This window comes from Sceloporus undulatus, chromosome 2 (assembly GCF_019175285.1).
Source record: "Sceloporus undulatus isolate JIND9_A2432 ecotype Alabama chromosome 2, SceUnd_v1.1, whole genome shotgun sequence".
NCBI lineage: Eukaryota > Metazoa > Chordata > Lepidosauria > Squamata > Phrynosomatidae > Sceloporus > Sceloporus undulatus.
In genome coordinates, this window is record NC_056523.1 from 42,436,228 (window position 1) to 42,456,759 (window position 20,532).

The 20,532-nt window shown below is 40.5% G+C and overlaps 1 protein-coding gene across 1 annotated transcript in view; it reads left to right on the plus strand.

Annotated features, from left to right (window-relative positions):
- The window catches only part of LOC121922547 (contactin-4-like), a 418,703-nt gene that overhangs the window by 327,324 nt on the left and 70,847 nt on the right, over positions 1-20,532 (plus strand). Inside the window, 1 exon segment of the mRNA XM_042452129.1 lies at positions 6,847-6,974. Coding sequence (XP_042308063.1) covers positions 6,847-6,974 — 128 coding nt within the window.

Sequence of the window (20,532 nt, forward strand, 5' to 3'; positions counted from 1 at the left end):
TGTTGACGGGCAATTTCCATCCAGCTTGAAATTGGCCACTGTAAAACCGTGTTAAAAAAACGCCCTCCCTCCGACCCCCTGCAGTCATACATAATTATGGCCAGTATCGCTATTGCCATTTTTGGGGAAGGTGATCGAGAAGGGGTTGCAATCCAGCTTCAATCGATCTTGGATTGTGAAACGGTTATCTGGACCCATTTCAAAACTGGCTTTTGGGGGGGTTAGGGTGGTTGGTTTGAGACGGCCAGGTCGCCTTGGTCGATGATCTCCCGTCTGGGCATCGACAGGGGAAGCGTTGTCCCTGTTGGTGCTCTTGGACATCTCAGCCGGCTTTCGATACCATAAGACCATGGTATCCTTCTGGAGCGCCTGGCAGGGGTGGCATCGGGGGCACTGGCTCCAGTGGTTCCGTTCCTACCTCTCCTCGGGGTTCAGATGGTGCAGCTGGGAGGACGTGTGCTCCGATAAGAGGGCCCTTATATCTGGTGGCCCTCAGGAGCCATTCTGTCCCTCCATGCTTTTCAACATTTACATGAAACCGCTGGGAGAGATCATCCGGAGACATGGGGGGGGTTATCAGTACGCTGATGACACCCATGTCTTCTCTATGTCTCTGACTGATGCCGTGACCGGGGTGGCATCTCTTCTCTCGTGACATGCCTGGGTCAGAGTAATGGGCTGGATGAGGAAACCGACTCCGTCTGAATCCAGAGAAAAACGGAGGTGCTCGTGATAGTGTTCTCCTGGCCAGGGATGGCTGGTTCCGCTGTCCTGAATGGGATCAGCTTCCCGAAGACTCGCGTCGCAGTCTGGGGGTGCTCCTTGACCTCGTCGCTCCCCTTACATCTCAGGTGGATGCGACGGTCCGGAGCACCTGTTATCAGCTTCGGCTGATTCGCCAGCTGGTCCCTACCTGGGCCGGCAGGGACCTTGAAACAGTGGTACGATGCTCTGGTAACCTCCGATTGGATTTCTGAAACGCGCTCTCCATGGGGGGCACCCCTTGTACCATACCCGGAAGCTACAATTTGGTACAGAACATGGCAGCCCGACTTGGTCACTGGTACATCCAGGGCCCAGTCATATAACACCTTTACTTAAAAGATCTGCACTGGCTGCCATTCGCTTCCGGGCGCCATACCAGGTGTTGGTATAACCTTTAAAGACCTACATGGCTTGGGCCCGGATACCTTGAGGACCGCCCTCTCCCCATACAATCCGCCCCGCACACTCAGAACATCTGCGGCAGCAGCTACTGAGGGTACGGGGCAAGACTAGCCTCCCAGCAAGCAGGAGGACATTCACCATCTCGGCCCCCGACCTCTGGAACACGCTGGCCCATAGAGCTCCACTCGGCTACCTCCCTAGCCCAGTTCACGGAAGGATCTAAAAACCTTCCTGTTTAAGCGAGCATTCCCCGATACAAGCTTCTAGTTAGTTCCTCCCCCCCCCCCCCCCCGACGGCCAATGAGAGCTGGCTAGTATGAGATTTTAATGTATATTTTATGTGTTTTTATTGCTTGCTGTTGTCATTGTGTCTGTTATATGTTGTACACCGCCCTGATGGAAGAAGGGTGGTCTATAAATAAAGCATTATTTATTTAATTCATTATTATGTTTGTTGTTGTTGTTGTTGTTGTACTGCCACTTAGGGCAGAAAAATGAAATGCCAGATATAGGATGGGAGACACATGGCTGAATGAAAGTACATGTGAAGGGATCTAGGAGTCCAAGTAGACCATAGTTGAACATGAGTCAACAGTGCGATGCGGCAGCTAAAAAGGCCAATGCAATTTTACGCTGCATCAATAAAAGTATAGTGTCTAGATCAAGAGAGTAATAGTGCCACTGTATTCTGCTCTGGTCAGGCCCCACCTGGAAATTTGTGTCCATTTCTGGGCACCACAACTTCAAAAGGACATTGAGAAAATGGAGCGTGTCCAAAGGAGGCGACTAAAATGGTGTGAAAGGTCTGGAAACCATGCCCTATGAGGAACGACTCAGGGAGCTGGGGATGTTTAGCCTGGAGAAGAGAAAGTTAAGAGGTGATATGATAGCCCTGTTTAAAATTTGAAAGGATGTCATATTGAGGAGGGAGCAAGCTTGTTTTCTGCTGCTCCAGAGACTAGGACCCGGAACAATGGATGCAAGCCAGGAAAAGAGATTCCACCTCAAAATTAGAGAAGAACTTCCTGACAGTAAGGGCTGTCGACAATGGAACCCACTCCCCTCGGAGTGTAGTGGAGTCTCCTTCTTGGAGGTCTTTAAGCAGAGGCTGGATGGCCATGCATTGTTGGGGATGCTTTGATTTGGATTTCCTGCATGGCAGGGGGTTGGACTGGATGGCCCATGCGGTCTCTTCCCAACTCTATGATCTATGATTCTATGAATATCCATAAATTGGCAAGCTTGATTTAAAAAAAACTACTGCAATCTCATAACAAACTCTGCACGCAGTAGATTCTGTTTATTCTGTTTGGAGATTTCATACAAATTCCTACAGAATGACTGCTGCTCAGATTGCTTCTTGGACTGAAACTGTTTCCAAGATCTGTCAGATGAAGCTGAACAATGCACGGTTTGATTTTAACTTCACATTATTCATAAAGCCACTTGATGTGATTTTCTTCAGGCCACTTAGCAGTTTGAGAGCCTTGAATAGCCTTTCCCCCAGTTTACAAACAAATCTTCTGAGGTTACCAAAACTGAGTTCAAGTTGTTTCTATTTCCTGACACCCCCCCCCCCATAACATTTTAAAAATATATATTTAAATTAATATCTGCTCCATCTGTTCCGAAAAGTATATGTAGCTGAGAAAAGCACTTATCACAAATGTAATACCTTTGACCATGAAGCCCTTTCATCTGTGAATCACAGTTCAAAGAGAAGTACTAAGCCTCTGAAATAAATATATAACTATGTTTAGATATTCATTCTCTGCCTTTGTCTTAAATCGTTATTTCTTGATTTTATTGCAAACCATTTGGATCACATGAATGGGATTATGCTTTCCAAGTGTGATGGAACAAAGTGTGAACCTAGTTGCATAGATTCATGATCTGGTTGCATGTTATACAGTTTTAACATCTGCCACAAATGATACATCCTGTCATCCCCTTGATATTGAGAATATGTCTCGAACATTAATTTTACAGAGACATGCAGCACAGATTTGATTCAAAAAGTAATATGAAACCCTTAAGGCACAAAAAGCTCAAGTAAGAATTATCAGCATAACCACCTTGGAATTGGAAATCCTGAAATCATTTTGACTAATCAGTAGCTTAATGTTACCTTACAAAGTGATTTTTTAAAAGTGGGGGGCAGTGGTATTTGAATGTTGGAGAAAGACATGTCAGGAAATGTTTCAGATCAAACCTGTGTAAAATAAAATTTAATTTTTCCACAAGTGCTATCAACATTTTGAAACAAGGATTGTCAGCCTTGTCTGACTCCTTTGCCAATTAAGAACCATTCTGTTTTTCCATGTCCTGTTCTGACAGTAGCCTATTGCCTTGAGTACAGATTCCGTCATGTTACATATCATTTTCCAATATTTTTCTGATTATTGACATTTCCACCAGATATGGAAAAATGTGTTGGCACTCCCATGTCTTTAAGGGCGTTCCATAGCCTTTCATGATCTATGCAGTCAAAGGCTTTGCTGTAGTCTATAAAGCACATGCTGATTTTCTTTTGGAACTCCCTGCTATGCTCCATTAGCCATCATATATTTACAGTGTGATCCTTGGTGCCTCTTCCTTTCCTGAACCCTGCTTGGACCGTGGGATTTCTCTCTCCATGTATGGTTGGAGCCTATTTTGCATAATCTTGAGCATGATTTTGCTTGCATTGGAGAGTTAGTGCTATAGTTCTTTAACTGTTGCAGTCTCTTGTGTCTCTTTTTTTGTGGATGGGGATGTACATTGATTGCTTTATATACATAATCCTGATTCTAATCTAATATCTTTTCCCATCCCTTCTATTCACATATTTCAGTATGTTGTAACCAAGCATTTCTATGTAACCTCTATTAACAAACTCAGGTTCACGTTTTTTTTTCCATTGTCCATTTATTCCAGATTTAACCCTTTCCCCCCAATAATTAACATAGTTCCATTCTTCTTCCGTCTCTTTTCTTGTTTTTCCCCACATAAGAGCTGTCAAAATATCAACAACTATCACTTAATTTGAACATCCATTCGTCATCCATTGGAATTTGGCATTCCCCCCAATATTTAGCATATAGCAATCTCGTAATTGACATCATATAAAGTGTGATGCGTTTATATTTATTTTTTCCCTGATATCAATTACCTAGGTCATATTCAACAAAAAGAGCTGTGGAATAAATGATATTCTTATCTAATATCTCCGTCATCATGTTACACATCATTTTCCAATATTTTTCTGATTATTGACATTTCCACCAGATATGGAAAAATGTTCCTTTAGGTTCTTGACATTCCCAACAATTTATATTTCTGGTTTCTTAGCCCAGTCCATGCCTGATCATCTTCCCCACATATTGCACAGCCACAATTTACCATAGGTCCGTCCTCATCCTGCCAGCCAGTTATGCCTGCTGGAATTTTGTAAGTTCTTTAGCATTTTTTTCTTTTTCCTTTACATCCTTTATTACATTCCCCTATGTTTTACCCTTGACATATCCATTGGGTCATATCAAAATACATAATTTTGGCCCTCAAATTATACATGAGGCTGACTTATAGTTGAGTATATATGGTACTTTCTTCAGTATATATGGTTCTTCTTCAGACAAGTGAACCATCTGAAGAATTATAATAATAAAAATAACCAAAGTTTCAGCATTCAGTGTGTTTGGGGGGGAGGGGAGATATTCCTATGCATGTAGACCCATGACAGCACTAACAAAGGCTATATTTTTTCATATCTATATATGGATCTATTTTTAAACATTTGAAGTGCCTAAGGTTGAAGTTCTATACACACTTCCCTGGGAAAAAGCCTCACTGAACAGAGTGAGAGTTAGAACCAATAGACATAGTATTGTACTATCAGTTATGTCCTCTTCATGTATTCAGAATGTTTTCCCACCAGTGATACATGAAGAGTGAGGAAAAGAAGCTTTTATCTGTTTGTGAACGCTTTTGGTACAAGAGAGATCATACTTTAAAGCATTTTAGAAGAGATTATATATACAGGAATATGAAATGAATGGCTTTAGCATGGTAGAGATGGGCTCAAGATGGGTGCTGCTATCTTTTGAGCTTTCATTTTTAGGATAATAAAATCACATAATCTCTACAATATCTTATAAGACTTGGTTATGTTACAACTCTCTAAATCAACGAATCACCATAAGCATGTATCACCCAGTACTGTTGAACAATAGTCCTTCATCTTCAGATGATAAAAGAAAAGCATGACAATCGATTTGAATGAAATTACTCTAAATAAATTATACAGTTTTTGGCCAATATAATGCAAAGGCTTAAAAAATTAAAATAGGTCAGTAGGTCATTCATAACTGTGCCGTGGGGCACCATCAAAGTCCATTTGTGTTGAGTTCCAGTGTTAAACACCTTCTTCCTTGCAGAAGTTATAGCATACTGTCTTGATGAAGATCTAGAAGTGTACCAAAATATTTCTACTGCCATCCTCTGTATTAGTGAAACTTTATATCATTGTAGAATCTGTAGAGAAATTACTCAGAGATAGCATAATTTTGCTCCCCACAGAAAACAATAAGAACAGCAAGTGACAGCCTCCATTCTGTTTGTGCCTTTTCTGTGATGCATCTGGTTAGCCATTCTTGGAGACAGTATGCTTAATGAGATCAAATTTTGGCCCATCATGATTACTGTGTCATTAAATGTGTTATCCATGGTCACCTACCATGTCTACCCTAAGGCAGAATTCAAACATGATTAGCTTAGCTCCAGTACCTCAATCCACTAAAACAAAAATTAAACAAAACTGTTGAATTGCTTAGTCATTTGCAAGGATCCCCCCCCCCCCCCAGGAATATGTGCAGAACATCTTGAAGGGATAAGCACTGTGCGTGAAAGAAGCATTCCTAGTTGGGAAACGTGGTGTTGTCTTCCAGTCCATATGTGGAGACATCATGGACAGGTTGAGTCTTCCTTCTCTGAAATTCAAAAATCCAAAATATTCCACATGGAATTATCATCCCCGTGTGTGTGTGGGGGGGGGGGGGGGGGCTGAGATAGTTACACCTTCGTTTTTTGATGGGTCAATGTACACAAACTTTGTTTCATGCACAAAATTATTTTGAAATATTGTGTATAAAATTACTTTCAGGCTATGTGTATAAGTTATTTACAAAACATAAATGAAATCCATGTTTAGACTTGAGTTTCATCTTCTTGATATCTCATTAAGTATATACAAATATTCCAAAATCCAACAAACTCCCAAATCAAAACCATTTCTGATCTCAAGTATTTAGAACATGGGAGACTCAACTTGTAAATGGTGTATGTGGTATTAATACCTTTCAAATCCCTGAGCAATAGCAAGTACATTTCTATACTGCTTACCTATGTACTAAGCAGTTTTCAAAGTGTAAGCTAATTGCCCTCAACAAGCTGGGTACTCATTTTAGCAACCTACGAAAGGATGCCAGCCTGAGTCAACCTGGAGCCCCTGGCTGAAGCGAGTAGCTGCATGCAGTACAGGCATTTAACCACTGCACCAACAGGGCTCCATAGGGTTTAAAGATCTAGTCAGCATTGGATGCAGCTGGAAATGGTTTCTCATCTGTCTAAATCATAAATAATTAATGCAGAGTGTTAGTGCTAATTTTTCTTTAAACCTGTGCTTTTCTGTTGTCCTCCCAGATACACTATCTTGGAAGATGGAACGCTGAAGATTGCCAATGTCTCTAAAGCAGATGCTGGAAGTTACACATGCATAGCCACAAATCATTTTGGAGTAGCCAGCAGCTCTGGAAACCTGGTAGTAAAAGGTAACACGTTTCTTCCTGCACAATTCTAAAGTTTCAACTCCAGTTGGACAGCACTCTTATATTTTTAGAAATGTTAAAATATGATGTTGTTGATGAAGGAAATATACTGTTTAAATTGGAATAATTTATGCACTCATTGGGCAGAAAAGCCTGTAGAACTCAGCGGGACTTGCTTTTGAACATATATGTCAAATATTGTACATGAAGAGCAGAATCTTATATCTTTGTAAAGAAACTGATTGAAAACAAATACATTTGAAGCTACTGTATGCAGAACAAAGCCATTAGGTACTTCGAAAAATCTAATCTCAGATTTTGTTATATGCCTCCCTATTGCAAAATCCTTGAGTTCACACTTATCATCAAGCATACTAATTCCTTCCCCTGGAAATTAGCATATCCAGGTGTGAAATTCCCTTCTGACCCCCCACATAAGAAAGTGCTGAAATGGAAAATGAACTGCTAAAATTAATCACTAAATTCAAACCTGTTTGCAAATGGCTCCGGGGCTTACAAAGTTTGAAAGCAAAGTTTTATTTGGTGATATATAATTCTCTTCCTGCAAACCATCAAATACAAAATATGCATTCTGAGGCATGAAATCTCTCGTTCCAAAAACTATGCATATCAGAGATTTTGGATTGACATTACTCCTGCATGTCTTCGTTATTTATTTACTTTAGCTATTATGTTTTTAGAACATAAAACATTTATCTTTGTTTTACTTATATGTCCTAAAAGTATTATTACAGTATTAATATTATTATTATTTACTGAAAGCAGCAGGAGACAGTACACAGTCCAGATGAACCGAGTCAAAAATGTTTGCTTCCATGCTTCCAGACTGAAACAGGGACGCATTTTCACTGTCTAGCTGGCAGCGTCAAGTCAGGTCACATTGGGGTCTAGGGCTTCAGGGTCCAGATACCCTTCTTCATTGCTCTCTTCTTCATCAGCATTACATGGGGCATTAGGATGGTGCTTTTCTGGAGAGACTAGCTGGATACTTTCCAAAATTTAACAAATGAAAACCAGGCCAAACAATGGCAAAGGTTAATGAGGACAAACACACTGTCAAAGACAGGCTGCAGCAGACAGCTTTTGTCAGAGCTTTTTCATACATTTTTTTTCAAACAAATAAACTTTTTTCTTTTGTCTTTTTTCACGTCCAGTTCAAGACCCTCTGAAACACATTCATAGGCCTGTTAGGGTTCATTTTGGAGTGCACCTTAAGAACCCTTGTCTTATGATAAGCAGCTTGCTAAGGTGTTGCAAATTGCACTTTGTTTTAGGGAAAAGTTTGGTCTTCAGAGTGAGTGAAGATGGAAAAACTACATTCAAAAATTTTCCATGAGCCATTTTTTTTTTCATTTTTTTGAGGAGTGAATTCACTCTAAAGGGGAATGGGGTACATTTACCCTTGGACATAGTTCAACCGTATGTAAGGTACCTCTTCCTAAGTTTCCTGAAGTTCTCCCACCCATTTGTCTAAGGTCATTGCGTTCCAACAATGGAAAGGCCTAAGTTCAATTTTGTGTGCATTGAACCATCAGAAAGCAAAGGTGTCACTATCTGAGCTACCCATGTGGACAGTTTGGGATTTTGCAATATTTTTGCTTTCAGAATTCTGGATAAGGGAAATTCCATCTATACTACATTTGGAAGTGAGTGAGGAAATACAGTAATACACAGTACCAACAAAACATGCATCATAACACCATTAAGGCTAGGGGGAGCATACGACTGTTAAGTCCATATCATTAATTATCCCAAGTGTACTGTTATCACCATAATATATGAACCATTTCTAAAGTTAACACTTTGATCTGTTTATTCAAACAGCTCTGTTGGGTTGCCTCATTTATCCATCTGCAAGACACACTTGTGTATATATGTACTTAGTGGTTGTTGAAAATACAAAGGGAATGCTTCCCATGCCAAAGAACTGTCTTGCTAACTTCCCCCAGTAATAAGCTTTAGAGCTTTTGCTTCATACTGGCACACAAAAAGATTGATGTAATAGTCTTTTTATTTTTATTGCACTTACCTCATAGACCAGTTTTCCTCCAAAGAGCACATAATGACTTTGGTCTTTTATCCAGGCAGTTAGCTTCCAGAGCCAGGCCTTCAGCAAGAGAACTTCATCATGTGCCTTCAGTCTAAAGGCACATATGTGCTGATGGAGCACTTTGTGGACAAAAGGGTAACATTTCCTTGGTGAGAGTCACTAATTGAGAGCCACATGGGGTTTAATCAATTTCACCAATTCATTGGTTTTTATGGAACATGGGGAAATGGCTGCAATTTAAAAAATGGAGTTAATGTGGCTTGGATCTGGATTTTCTTTTTTCTATCTACCATGACATTTCCCCTTTTCTTCCACCTTCTATGCATTGCTGTCTTTATGAGGCTACGGGTATTAGGATAGGACTAGTTACACAAGTTGGAATTTTCTTATGGTGCTTTTTGGAGCAAATTGTAATAGCCAGAAGATGCAGTTTTGTGCACATTTGAACTGGTTTACAGTTATGACTTTAGGAAGTAAAAGTAATTGTGATGATGGGGCTTCTCCATTATCTGGACAGTACAACTGAGGGAATAGTCTTGTTTCTAAGTGACAGTTAATAAGGTGATATTGTTAAATTACATTTATCGGGTGTCAGCATCATAAGGAGTTACTGATCATGAGAGACAACTACCCAAGGAGATGACCAGTTTGGGAGAAACTTGCAGATGCTTCAAGGGAAGTGATATAAAAGCCTCATGAGGAAAGGGATGCTTTGGGAGCTGGGGGCTCTTTCCCATCTTGGGGTGAGAGGAGATCCAGAGTCCAAACTACCTTGATGAAGATTGAGGACTCATGATTCCAGCTATCTGTGAGTAGAATAGGAGAATGTATTAGCTAGTTGCATCAGGGACTTTTGATTATTTTACTGACTGGGATGAAAATGATCAAGAGTCAACTAATCTGTAAATTGTAACTTTCCTAAGTGTGCCTGAAGGAAATTGGCCCTTCATTAAGAGAGATACTTTTTACTAATGGAGAGTTCTTGCTTAGAATAAACACCTTCCTTTAAATGTACCTCTTCTCTCACACATTCCTTTCACATGCTTTTGCTGAATTCAACTCTTCACTAGACGTTTGGGGATGAAAATCTTTGCAGCATCAGAACCAGAAAGTGGGAGTAGAATCTCAGCAAAGTCCCACTGTATTGCTAGCAAGGAAATTCAAATCAGCGGGTGGTGGCAGGTGGATAGATAAATGCTCTCTAGAGGTCCCATAATGATCAGCAGGAAGAGAGGCCATTAGAATCATCACAGTAGTCTACTTTAAACATTACATTAACTTTGTAAGATGAGTTTGGAGTGCCCAGGTAACAGTAAAATATATTATATGTTTTATACAGAAATATTCAGAATTTCCATTATTCTGCTGAGCAATACTGATTCTCTGAGTTTTATAATATAACACTTTTGTTAGTCTCCAAGTCTTACTATGTGTTTTTAAAAATCCTTTTAAGTGTTTCAGGATAATATGTCTTATTCATGGAGAATTACAAACTTACTCTTGTAGCTCTTGCAACACAAGTCTTATTTTCCTCAGTATATAATCAGTGTATATGTAATACCTTTAGCCACTATTCATTTTAGCGGTGTAACATATGCTCAGAAAGTGTGTACTACCAAATTAAACATAAACAGTAAAATGTTGAGAGCCAGCATGGTGTATTGCTTTGAATGTTGGACTAGGACACTGAGAGATCAGGTTTTGGATCCCCACTTGGCTATGGAAACCTACTGGGTGGCCTTGGGCAAGTCATGTTCTCTCAGCCTCCAAGGAAGATAAGGGTAAACCCCCTCTGAGCAAATTCTGCCAAGAAAATTGTAGGATAGGGTCACCTTATGAACTGAAGATACACAATAGCAATAATAACAACAATAACAAGTAAATTATTGGCAATAACATCTTGTATTGTAATTTGTTAGAATCTTCTGACACTGGAAAAGTTTTATTCAATTATACATTTTTTATAGGTAGCATTGCATCTGATGAGTTCTTTCGCACAACAGACATATAGATTATAACACTCACAAATACTTCTGTCTCCTTTTGGTAGCAAGGTGATCCTCTATTTGAAAATAGAGAAACATAGATTGATTTAGTGTTTTGCAATCAATCACAGCATTCTAATGCTGTCAGTTTCATTCTGCCAAACACCAGTGTAAATGGATAGTTTTCCCGATTTGTTTCCTAGCCACTATTTATACTTCTTCAAGTGCTACATTGAATATTTTAATTACAGTTTTTAATAAACTCTGAGAGTGAGGCAAACAATGGAATTCAGATAGCTAATAAAGAAAGTAGGTTCCATACAGCATAATCCAATACAAATGCATACTAAGTTTTGTATCTATGAATCTATCTACCTATCTGAATATGCATTTTGGGCCAGAGTTGTGGTCCTACATTTAAAACTGGCTGCTTTATCACACTAGGGGGCAAACAGGATTTAAATTAGAGTTAAACTAGAGAAAACCAGGAAATGTTGTGTGATAAACATCAGGAATTTCCTGGTTTTTATAATTTATCTTTAGGTTAAATCCTGTTTGCCCCCTAGTGTGATAAAGCAGTGTGTCAAATGGATATCATCTCATTTGATGGAATCATAGAATCATGGAGTTGAAAGAGGCCATAAGGGCCATACAGTCCTACCCACTGCCATGCAGGAATACACAATCAAATCACTTCCAGCCTCTGTTGAAAACCTCCAAAGAAGAGGCTCCACAACACTCCAAGGGAGTGTGGTCCATTCTCAAACAGCTTTTACCATCAGCACGCTCTTCCTAATGTTTCAGTGAATTCTCTTTTCCTGTTGCTTAAATCCATTGTTACATGCCCTAGTCTCTGAAGCAGCAGAAAACAAGCTTGCTCCTTCCTCAATATGACATTCCTTCCAATATGTAAACTTAGGCGAGATCTACACTGCCAAAATGGGGTGTGGCGGCGGTGATTCTAGGGTTAGGGAGCGTGCACCATTTGCACGCTCCCTAACCCTTTGACGTGACAGACATGCCGCATACAAACAGCATGGCGTGGGCGTCACATCATGGCGCCGCAGTAAGGCGCTTGTGGTGCCCTTTTAGCAGTGTCGAAAGAAGCTCCGTTTCGAAGCTCCTTCCGCCACACGTATCACTGGTGCGGCCTTTAAACGGCCACGCCAGCAATACAGAGAGAAAGGGGCCCTTTCTCCCTTTCCCCGCTGCTGTCGGGGTGTCCTTGGAGCATGAAGTCCCAAGGACACCCCTTTCCAGGCCGCAGGGAAGTTGCATTTTGCCGCTTCCCCAAGGCCTGGAAAAGCGGTGGATCAGGGCCTCCGGGAATGCCACTGTGGTCACTGAGGCCCCGAACTGTCGGGGAAAGGGGCGGTCTGTACTCCACCATAGTATCCTATCACCTCTTAACCTTCTCTTCCCGAGGCTAAACAAACCCAGCTCCTTCAGCTATTCCTCATAGAGCATGATTTCTAAACCCTTCATCATCATATGGTTTTCTTGGCAAGATTTATTCAGAGAAGTTTGCTCTTTCCTTCTTCTGAGTCTGGGAGAGAGTGACTTTTTCCACAGGTCACCCAGAGGTTTCCATGAGAGAAAAAGCTCAACCAAGGAGAAAATATTTCAGTAAGAATGGGAGGGAAATCAGGATTTGTGCTGCTAAATTTGTAGGCCCCAGAAGATTTGTGAGTAAATAAGCTTTCCTTACTTTGCAAGTTTATAAACATACCAGAGATTTATACCAGCAGGATTTTCTTATTAAAATCCTTTCAGAAATTGGGACATTTTTAAAGTTGTGCAAAATTTCTGGAAAATAAGACTCACCGTTTCATGTTAAACTGTGCATCAGCATCATATTCTTTCTTTACTGGAACAAACCTGCCTTTCAAAAATATAAAAACCACCCTTTTAGATTTTTTAAAAAGTGCCCTAAAGGTCACTCTCCAGTCCAAATTAATTTTGAAAAAATGTCTGCTGCCTTCTCTTGACTCTGACAGGCTATAGTAGTTCTCAAAGTTCCTTCCATGCAACACTCCATGCTGCAAAACTCGACAGCACTCAAACATGCCTTCTTAAAATGTCATATTTAGTTATAAATATACAAATATACTTTTCAATGTGGGTTTTCTATGGTCATACAATCTTCAAAATGTCAAGAAACTGCATCTGTAAGCAGATGGATGTTAAGCAGTATCAATAAAATATTGTGTCTTGTAATAGTGAATTACTTTGGACCATGTTAAGCAAAGAAAACCCTATGGTAGTGTCACCTTAGGGTGGCCATAAGTCAAAAAATTATGTAGAAGCACACAACAACAACAACAACAACAACAACAACAACGGTGTTATACCCTGGTGTTAAACTTTGAATTAGCTGAATTTTGTCTGGCCTGTTCACATCAGACTTGGGGATTTGGCCTGCATCATCCAGACTCCTCACCCAGAGAAGAGTCTTCCAACTCTATGATTCTATAAAATGTCATATTTAGTTATAAATATACAAATATACTTTTCAGTGTGGGTTTTCTATGGTCACACAATCTTCAAACTGTCAAGAAACTGCATGGTACATACAGACAGAGCCTAGAACAGTGGTGGACAGCTGTGGAAAGTGAAGGAGGCATTCCTCCTCCATGTGGTCCCTGGTCACCCATACCATCATATTTTAGTGCACCTTAAGTATCATAATGTCATTTCCAGCCACCATTCTGGGCAAATTTTAGCTGCATTTTTCCCTGGGATGGAGAGCTTTGAGAGTGAGGAAAATAAACTGCCACATCTTTGGCTGGGTTTGGGTGCCTTGGGCTGGTTATGGAGTGGGGAAAATAGTACTGTTTCTTTTTTAAGACATAGGGGTACACAGGCTTGGGGTTCCAAGGGCTGTGTTTGGATCACAGGCCACCCTTTTCCAGAGTGATAATAATTTAAAGAGATCCTGGAGGTTAGAATGGGACACCATGGTATCCAGCATAGGATACCATAGTATATCCATAGTGTCTAAATACTACATGAGTTAAGGATGGAGTCACTAATAGCTACAATTTTTGACAGTCTTAGTTATATAGAGATATATTGCCATGTGCTCGATTAGAAGTGGGCTCCTGGAGTGTTTGTCCCCTTTCTGAGAAAGATAAAGACTGATTAAATTAAGATCCAGCCTCCTTTAGCAGAGAGCACTGAATCTCTTGGTTCTTTCTGAGACTAGTTTTAGCAAAATAGGGCAAACAGGCTGAATGCAAGTTTCACGGCTAAGAACTTTACTAAATTTACCAGTGCAGTCAAAGATATTTACATGGAATGCCTAAGCACTAATTACAGGAAAGTTTCAATAAGAGGATAGCTCAGTCGAGCACAAACTCATCATCTTCACGGAGGAGAAAGAGAGAGAGGAATAATGAGTGACACATAGTGGGTGATTGGTCCAACTGGGAAAATTTTAGTGCATGTTGTTACCCAAAACGATGGGGGGACTGGAGGTCCCCACCAACTATGTCAGCATATCCTTAAATGTTGGAGAAACTGCTTAGCTCAGAGAAGGCCTGTTGGGTAACTTAAGGGACTGTCCTTACCTATGTATACCAACACTAACTTAGGGACAACTCCATGTTTAATGAATAAAAAAGGTTTTGTTTACAAATATGCAAGAGTGTGTACAAACACACATTAACAATTCACTCTGAGACATCATTCTAGGCTAACCAAAATGGAGGTATGGAAATTGGATAGTGGAGGCTTAGGGTTGTAGAAGAAGTGATATATGCCAGTACTGCAGAGGAAATTATGGAAGGCAGGGTGTGGCACAGACAGCATCTGAGGGCAATACAGGAAGAGGTAGTTCTGAATGGTTGGACAGAGCTTCAGTGGTTGCTCACTGCAGTAGCAAACTGCACTTGTGCAGGATGGATATTTATATCTTATTTTGTGCCCTCAAGGGATATGTAATGTTCCCACACAAAGTACGAAGGGTTTGATTGCTTTTTTGTGGGGTTGACAAAAAGGGCACATTTGGTCTTAACTCCATGTACAGTGGGCCCTCGCCTTACGTGGGGATACGTTCCGGATCCCTCCGCATAAGGCGAATTCCGCCTATGCTCAAGCCCCATTGTAAACAATGGGGCTCATGCACGGCGGCACGGAGCGCAACGGGCGTGCGCGCCCATTCAAATGAATGGGATGCGCCGCCCCACGCACGCCCCGCGGCTTGAGCGCGTATGCTCAAGCCGCGTAAGGCGCGCCCGCGTATGACGCGGGTGCACTTCCAAGCTAGGACCTGCCCATCCTTGAGGTTCCATGTAATTCACTGCTCCGAGACTTGGTTGCCTTCACCAACCCTTCTCTATTAATTTGATGTCAGGGTTCTCCTGTAACAACACAAACTTTCCCCGCAGTTTGGGGATTAGATCAATACAATAGAACAACCTGGGGGAGTTCAGCTAGTCCTTTCTTGTCATGACCTGAGGTGAAAACCTTGAACGCATGCCCCACACCCCTTCTCTGAGGCTTCCCATTCAGCTTTCTCATTACTCCTGCACCCACATACCACACTCCATCTATCGGTCATGTAGGCTGGAGGCCATGGGACCTCCTTTATCTCCAGTGCAGGAGGATATGCAGAAAGCCTGGGGAGAGGGATGGAGAAATCAGCAAACCCATTTAAACTTTAATTTGGTGTTACCTAGCTCCTTCACATGTATTTGGGTCAATGTGCGCTCTCACACCTTCTGATGTTCATTTCAGGAATTTACTAGATAGGAATACCTTCAGATTAGAGCTGATTTGGGACCTTCAAAGGTGTCCTGTAAAAATAGCACTAACAAATCTGCTGTATGTGTTGGAGGAGGATTAGATATAGTATAAATATTGTTAATATTGGCTATATTGACCTTCAGTGTATATGTGATATGGTTTGGCCACCATAATTTATATAGAAAGGCTGTTGCACTACCAAGTGCAATAGTTGATACATAGTTCACTTCATGGTTTGTTCACATGGCTTAAGAATTCCTTCACTTTGTGGTAAGGTCAGGGGATATGAAAAAGTACTTTTATTTCCCTCAATGGTTAGTTCTGACTCAATCCCATTAGCATTAATGGGAGCTACACGTGTGCATGAAGCGGAGAATATACCCGGAGGGCTGAGGCATGGATATAAATGCCAACCTGAGAATCACTGTGTTGAAATCTGTCCCATAATGAAAGATATAAAATGCAAAAAAGCCACAAAAAACCCTATTGTGAACTCTAAATGAACTGTGAAAGTACTCTGTTTTACATGCATATGTCTGAGTAGCAATGTCCTAAGCAAGATGTATATTAGTTTGGATAAAATCACTGAATTAAGACGGGGTGTATCATTCTAATTCAGTTTTGTGTTGTACAAAAGGATTCATTTATCACATAATTTTCACATAACAGTGTCTCTGATGATAAGATATGTTTCTTTTTGATCTCATTATATTTCATTGATTCAAATGCCATGAAGATAATTTAACAGAAGATTTTTTTGGTATGCCAATTTCCAGTGTTCTTCCATTAACAATACTAGCATTCCCTGTCCAGCTGCTGCTTTTATTTTCACTTGCTATTTTAAAATGAGATGTCAACAGTACACCAAAAGATAAGATACTAAGGAGATATCATATCTTCTTTTAAATATAATGAAGCTAAACCCAAGTCATTTTCTAGCAGACTCCCAGAAATATAAGTATTTGTGTCTGCATAGTGTCATAATTTATTTATTTTTTAAGTGCTGAAGTAAACTCTGGCTGTTTTTGCTATGACCCTCTCTAGACCTGTGAAATTCAGTACTTAGTCTAATCACAGTTTGTGATTGTTTCTAAATTTTACATCAAATAAAAAGCTTATACAAATTACATGTGTTTTTATTTATTAAATTACCATAAATGTAATTGACAAGACAATTGCCTTAAAAATAAGAAACAAGTGATGTACAGAACAGAAGCAGTGTCTGCATACAGCATATAAAGCTAATTTGTCAGCCATATTCCTAAGGCAAAGTGTTTCTATTCTTCTATGACAGGATCCTTAGTAAAGCATGGTTTACATGAAAAATAGTTTACAATAACTGGTGTGGGCTGCTAAATGCTTGCTAAGTTGCATTTTACAATGTTATATGTGTAGTGTCTGATGGGAAGAAGATGACTATATTTATCTGAATACATTACTTGGTACAGGCTGTAATTTTTTTTAAAAAATAAGATGGGTTAAAGTAGTAATGCATTTTTTCCTGTGTCACAGCTTCAAAGAAACTGTCAGTTTGAATTGTGATTTGCTAGAGGGAAGGCTGTCAATAGTACTGCACCCAAATCTTTTGCAACAGCCTTTACTTTAAAAACTTAAAAGATTATAGAAGAATATGAATTCTATTTCTTGGCCTCCATGCATCTAATGAAATTTAAGCAAATACTGTAGCTAGCACATGTAAGGGGAAGGTCAGGAAAGCAAAAGTGCAGAACAAGATCAGGTTTGCTAGAGAAGTTAAGAACAATAAAAAGGGGCTTTTGAGGGTATGTCCATAGCAAAAGGAAGAAAAAGGAAATGGTAGGACTACTGCGTGGAGAAAATGGCAAAATGCTAACAGGGGACAGAGACAAGGCAGAACCACTCAACACCATCTTTGCCTCAGTGTTCTCAGAAAAGGAAAAGAGTGCTCAACCTGAGAATAATGGAGCAGAGGACACAATAGGGGAATGCAGCACAGAATAAGCAAAAAGGAGGTAAAGGAATACTTGATTAATCTAAATGAATTTAAGTCTCCGGGACCAGATGAACTACATCCAAGGGTATTAAAAGAACTGGCACATGCAATCTCAGAGCCACTAGCAATAATTTTTGAGAACCCCTAGAGAACAGAAGTCCCAGCATACTGGAGGAGGGCAGACGTTGTCCCTGTCTTCAAAGGGGGGGGGGAGGATTCCAACAATTATTGCCCAGGAAAGCTTCTAGAGCAGATCATTAAATACAGAGTCTGTGAACATTTAGAAAGTAATGCAATTATCACAAAAAGTCAACATGGGTTTCTGAGAAACAAGTCATGCCAGACTAATCTGATCTCCTTTTTTGATAAAAATTACCAGCCTGGTAGACAAAGGGAATGCTGTAGATATAGCATATCTCAATTTCAGTAAGGCCTTTGACAAGGTTCCCCATGACATTCTTGCAAACAAGCTTGTAAAATGTGGGCTAGACAAGGCAAATGTTACATGGATTTGTAATCGGTTGACTGGCCAAACCCAAAGGGTGCTCAACAATGGCTCCTTTTCATCCTGGAGAGATGTGACCAGTGAGGACCTGCAGGGCTCTATCCTGGACACAATGTTATTCAACATCTTTACCAATGACTTGGATAAAGGAGTAGAAGGCTTGCTTAATTTGTAGATGCCACCAAATTATGAGGAGGAGCTAATACCCCAAAGGGCAGGTTCAAAATTCAAAATGACCTGAATAGATTTGAAAGCTGGGCCAAAGGAAACAAAATAAATTTCAGCAAGGAGAAATGTAAGGTACTGCACTTAGGGTGGAAAAATAAAATGCATAGATATAGGATGGGGGACACCTGGCTTAATGAGACTACGTATAAAAGGAATATAGAAGTCCTAGCAGACCACAAATTGAACATGAGTCAACAGTGTGATGTGGCAGCTAAAAAGACCAATGCCATTTTAGGTTGCATCAATAGACGTGTAGTGTTTAAATCAAGGGAAGTAATAGTGCCACTCTATTCTGGTTTGGTCAGGCCCCACCTGGAATACTGGGCCCACTTCTGGGCACCATAATTCAAAAAGGATGTTGACAAATTGGAACATGTCCAAAGGAGGGCGACCAAAATGGTGAAGGGTCTGGAAACCATGCTTTACGAGGAAAGATTTTTGAAGCTGGGTATATTTAGTCTGGAGAGGAGACGGTTAAGGGGTGATATGATAGTCCTATTTAAGTATTTGAAGAGATGTCACATTGAGGATGGAGCAATTGTTTTCTGCTGCTCTGGAGACTAAAACAGAGAACAGTGGATGCAAGCTCCAAGAAAAGAGATTCCACCTCAACATTAGGAGGAACTTCCTGACAGTCAGGGCTGTTCAACAGTGGAACACACTTCCTCAGAGTGTAGTGAAGTCTCCTTCCTTGGAGGTCTTTAAGTGAAGGCTGGATGGCCATCTGTCAAGGATGCTTTGATTGTGAGTTCCTGCATGGCAGAGAATTGGACTGGATGGCCCTTGTGGTCTCTTCTAACTTTATTATTCTATGATTCTGTGAATGGACTGCATATATGAAAGCTTATGCTAGGGAACTTCACCTTTCCACTTAGTCTTAAAGGTGATGCTGGATTCTCTTGTATCTTTTATTCACCAGTATGTTCTAATTTGTTCTCCCAGAACAGTCCTGTGGTGCTTTTAGTTCCACGTGGAGTCTCTGTGTAGGGTTATTTATTTATTTATTTATTTATTTATTGAGGAGGGCTGTTTGGGCCTCAGTCTGGTATTGCTTTTGTTTGACTATCTATCCAGATCTACCCATGTTATGGTCTCTAGAGAACCACAATTTCCCCCTTGACTCTAGTTTGTTCAAATGTTCCCAGCTGTCAGTCATTGTCTTCTGTTACATCCTTTGCCTGAAATTCCTGAAAATTGCTTTATTAGAATGAATGGAAAGATGGAGGAGAATATTTAGAATACTGTAAGCTTAATTAATGTTATCTTTTCTGTTGCAGTGCAGACTCAGATTAGTAGAAGTCAAGAGGAGTTTGAAGTAAAGAGAGCTTGGAAAGTTACTTTTGAAAAGCAAGTTCTTCCCATTGCTGATTATAGTGTTTAAGAAGTAATTTGTTGGTGATGCTCCATACAGAGATTGAAAAGGTTATTTTTATTCTCTTACTCATGCATTGCTCATTGCTGCTGGTGCTTCTTAGCTGCCTTCTCCTCATTACTTTCCTTCCTGCCAGAAATCATTGCTAAAAAATTGAGTATCTGGTCACTCAGGGGGTTTCCATGTTGAACAACATTCAAGCTGTTGTTTCCCAGAGGCCTAGAAGTTTATCGCATGGGCCCTAAAACAGGCCCGTTGCATTCCAAAACAGGGGCGAGCACGGGCATGCACGGAATGGGATGGGGCTAAGAACTGAATTTACCGCACACTGGAACGCTGCTGCTACCTCCGGGCATTCCAATCATGTCCTACATCGGTTCCAATGGACACGATTTCTGAGAACTGTTCCAAAGCATTCTCAGAAATTGTGCCCTTTGGAACGGATGTAGGATGCGATTGGAATACCCGGTGGCAGCAGCGGTATTCCAGTGTGTGGTAAACTCTGTTCTTAGCCCCATCCTGTTCCATGTGCACCCATGCACACCCCAGTTTTGAAACGCAACAGGCCCGTTTCAGGGCCCATGCGATAAACTTCCTAGTCTAACATTCAAACCAGTGCACTGTGCTGAATCTCCTCAAAAATATATACAGCATTCTTTCTCTCTGATGATGATGATGATGA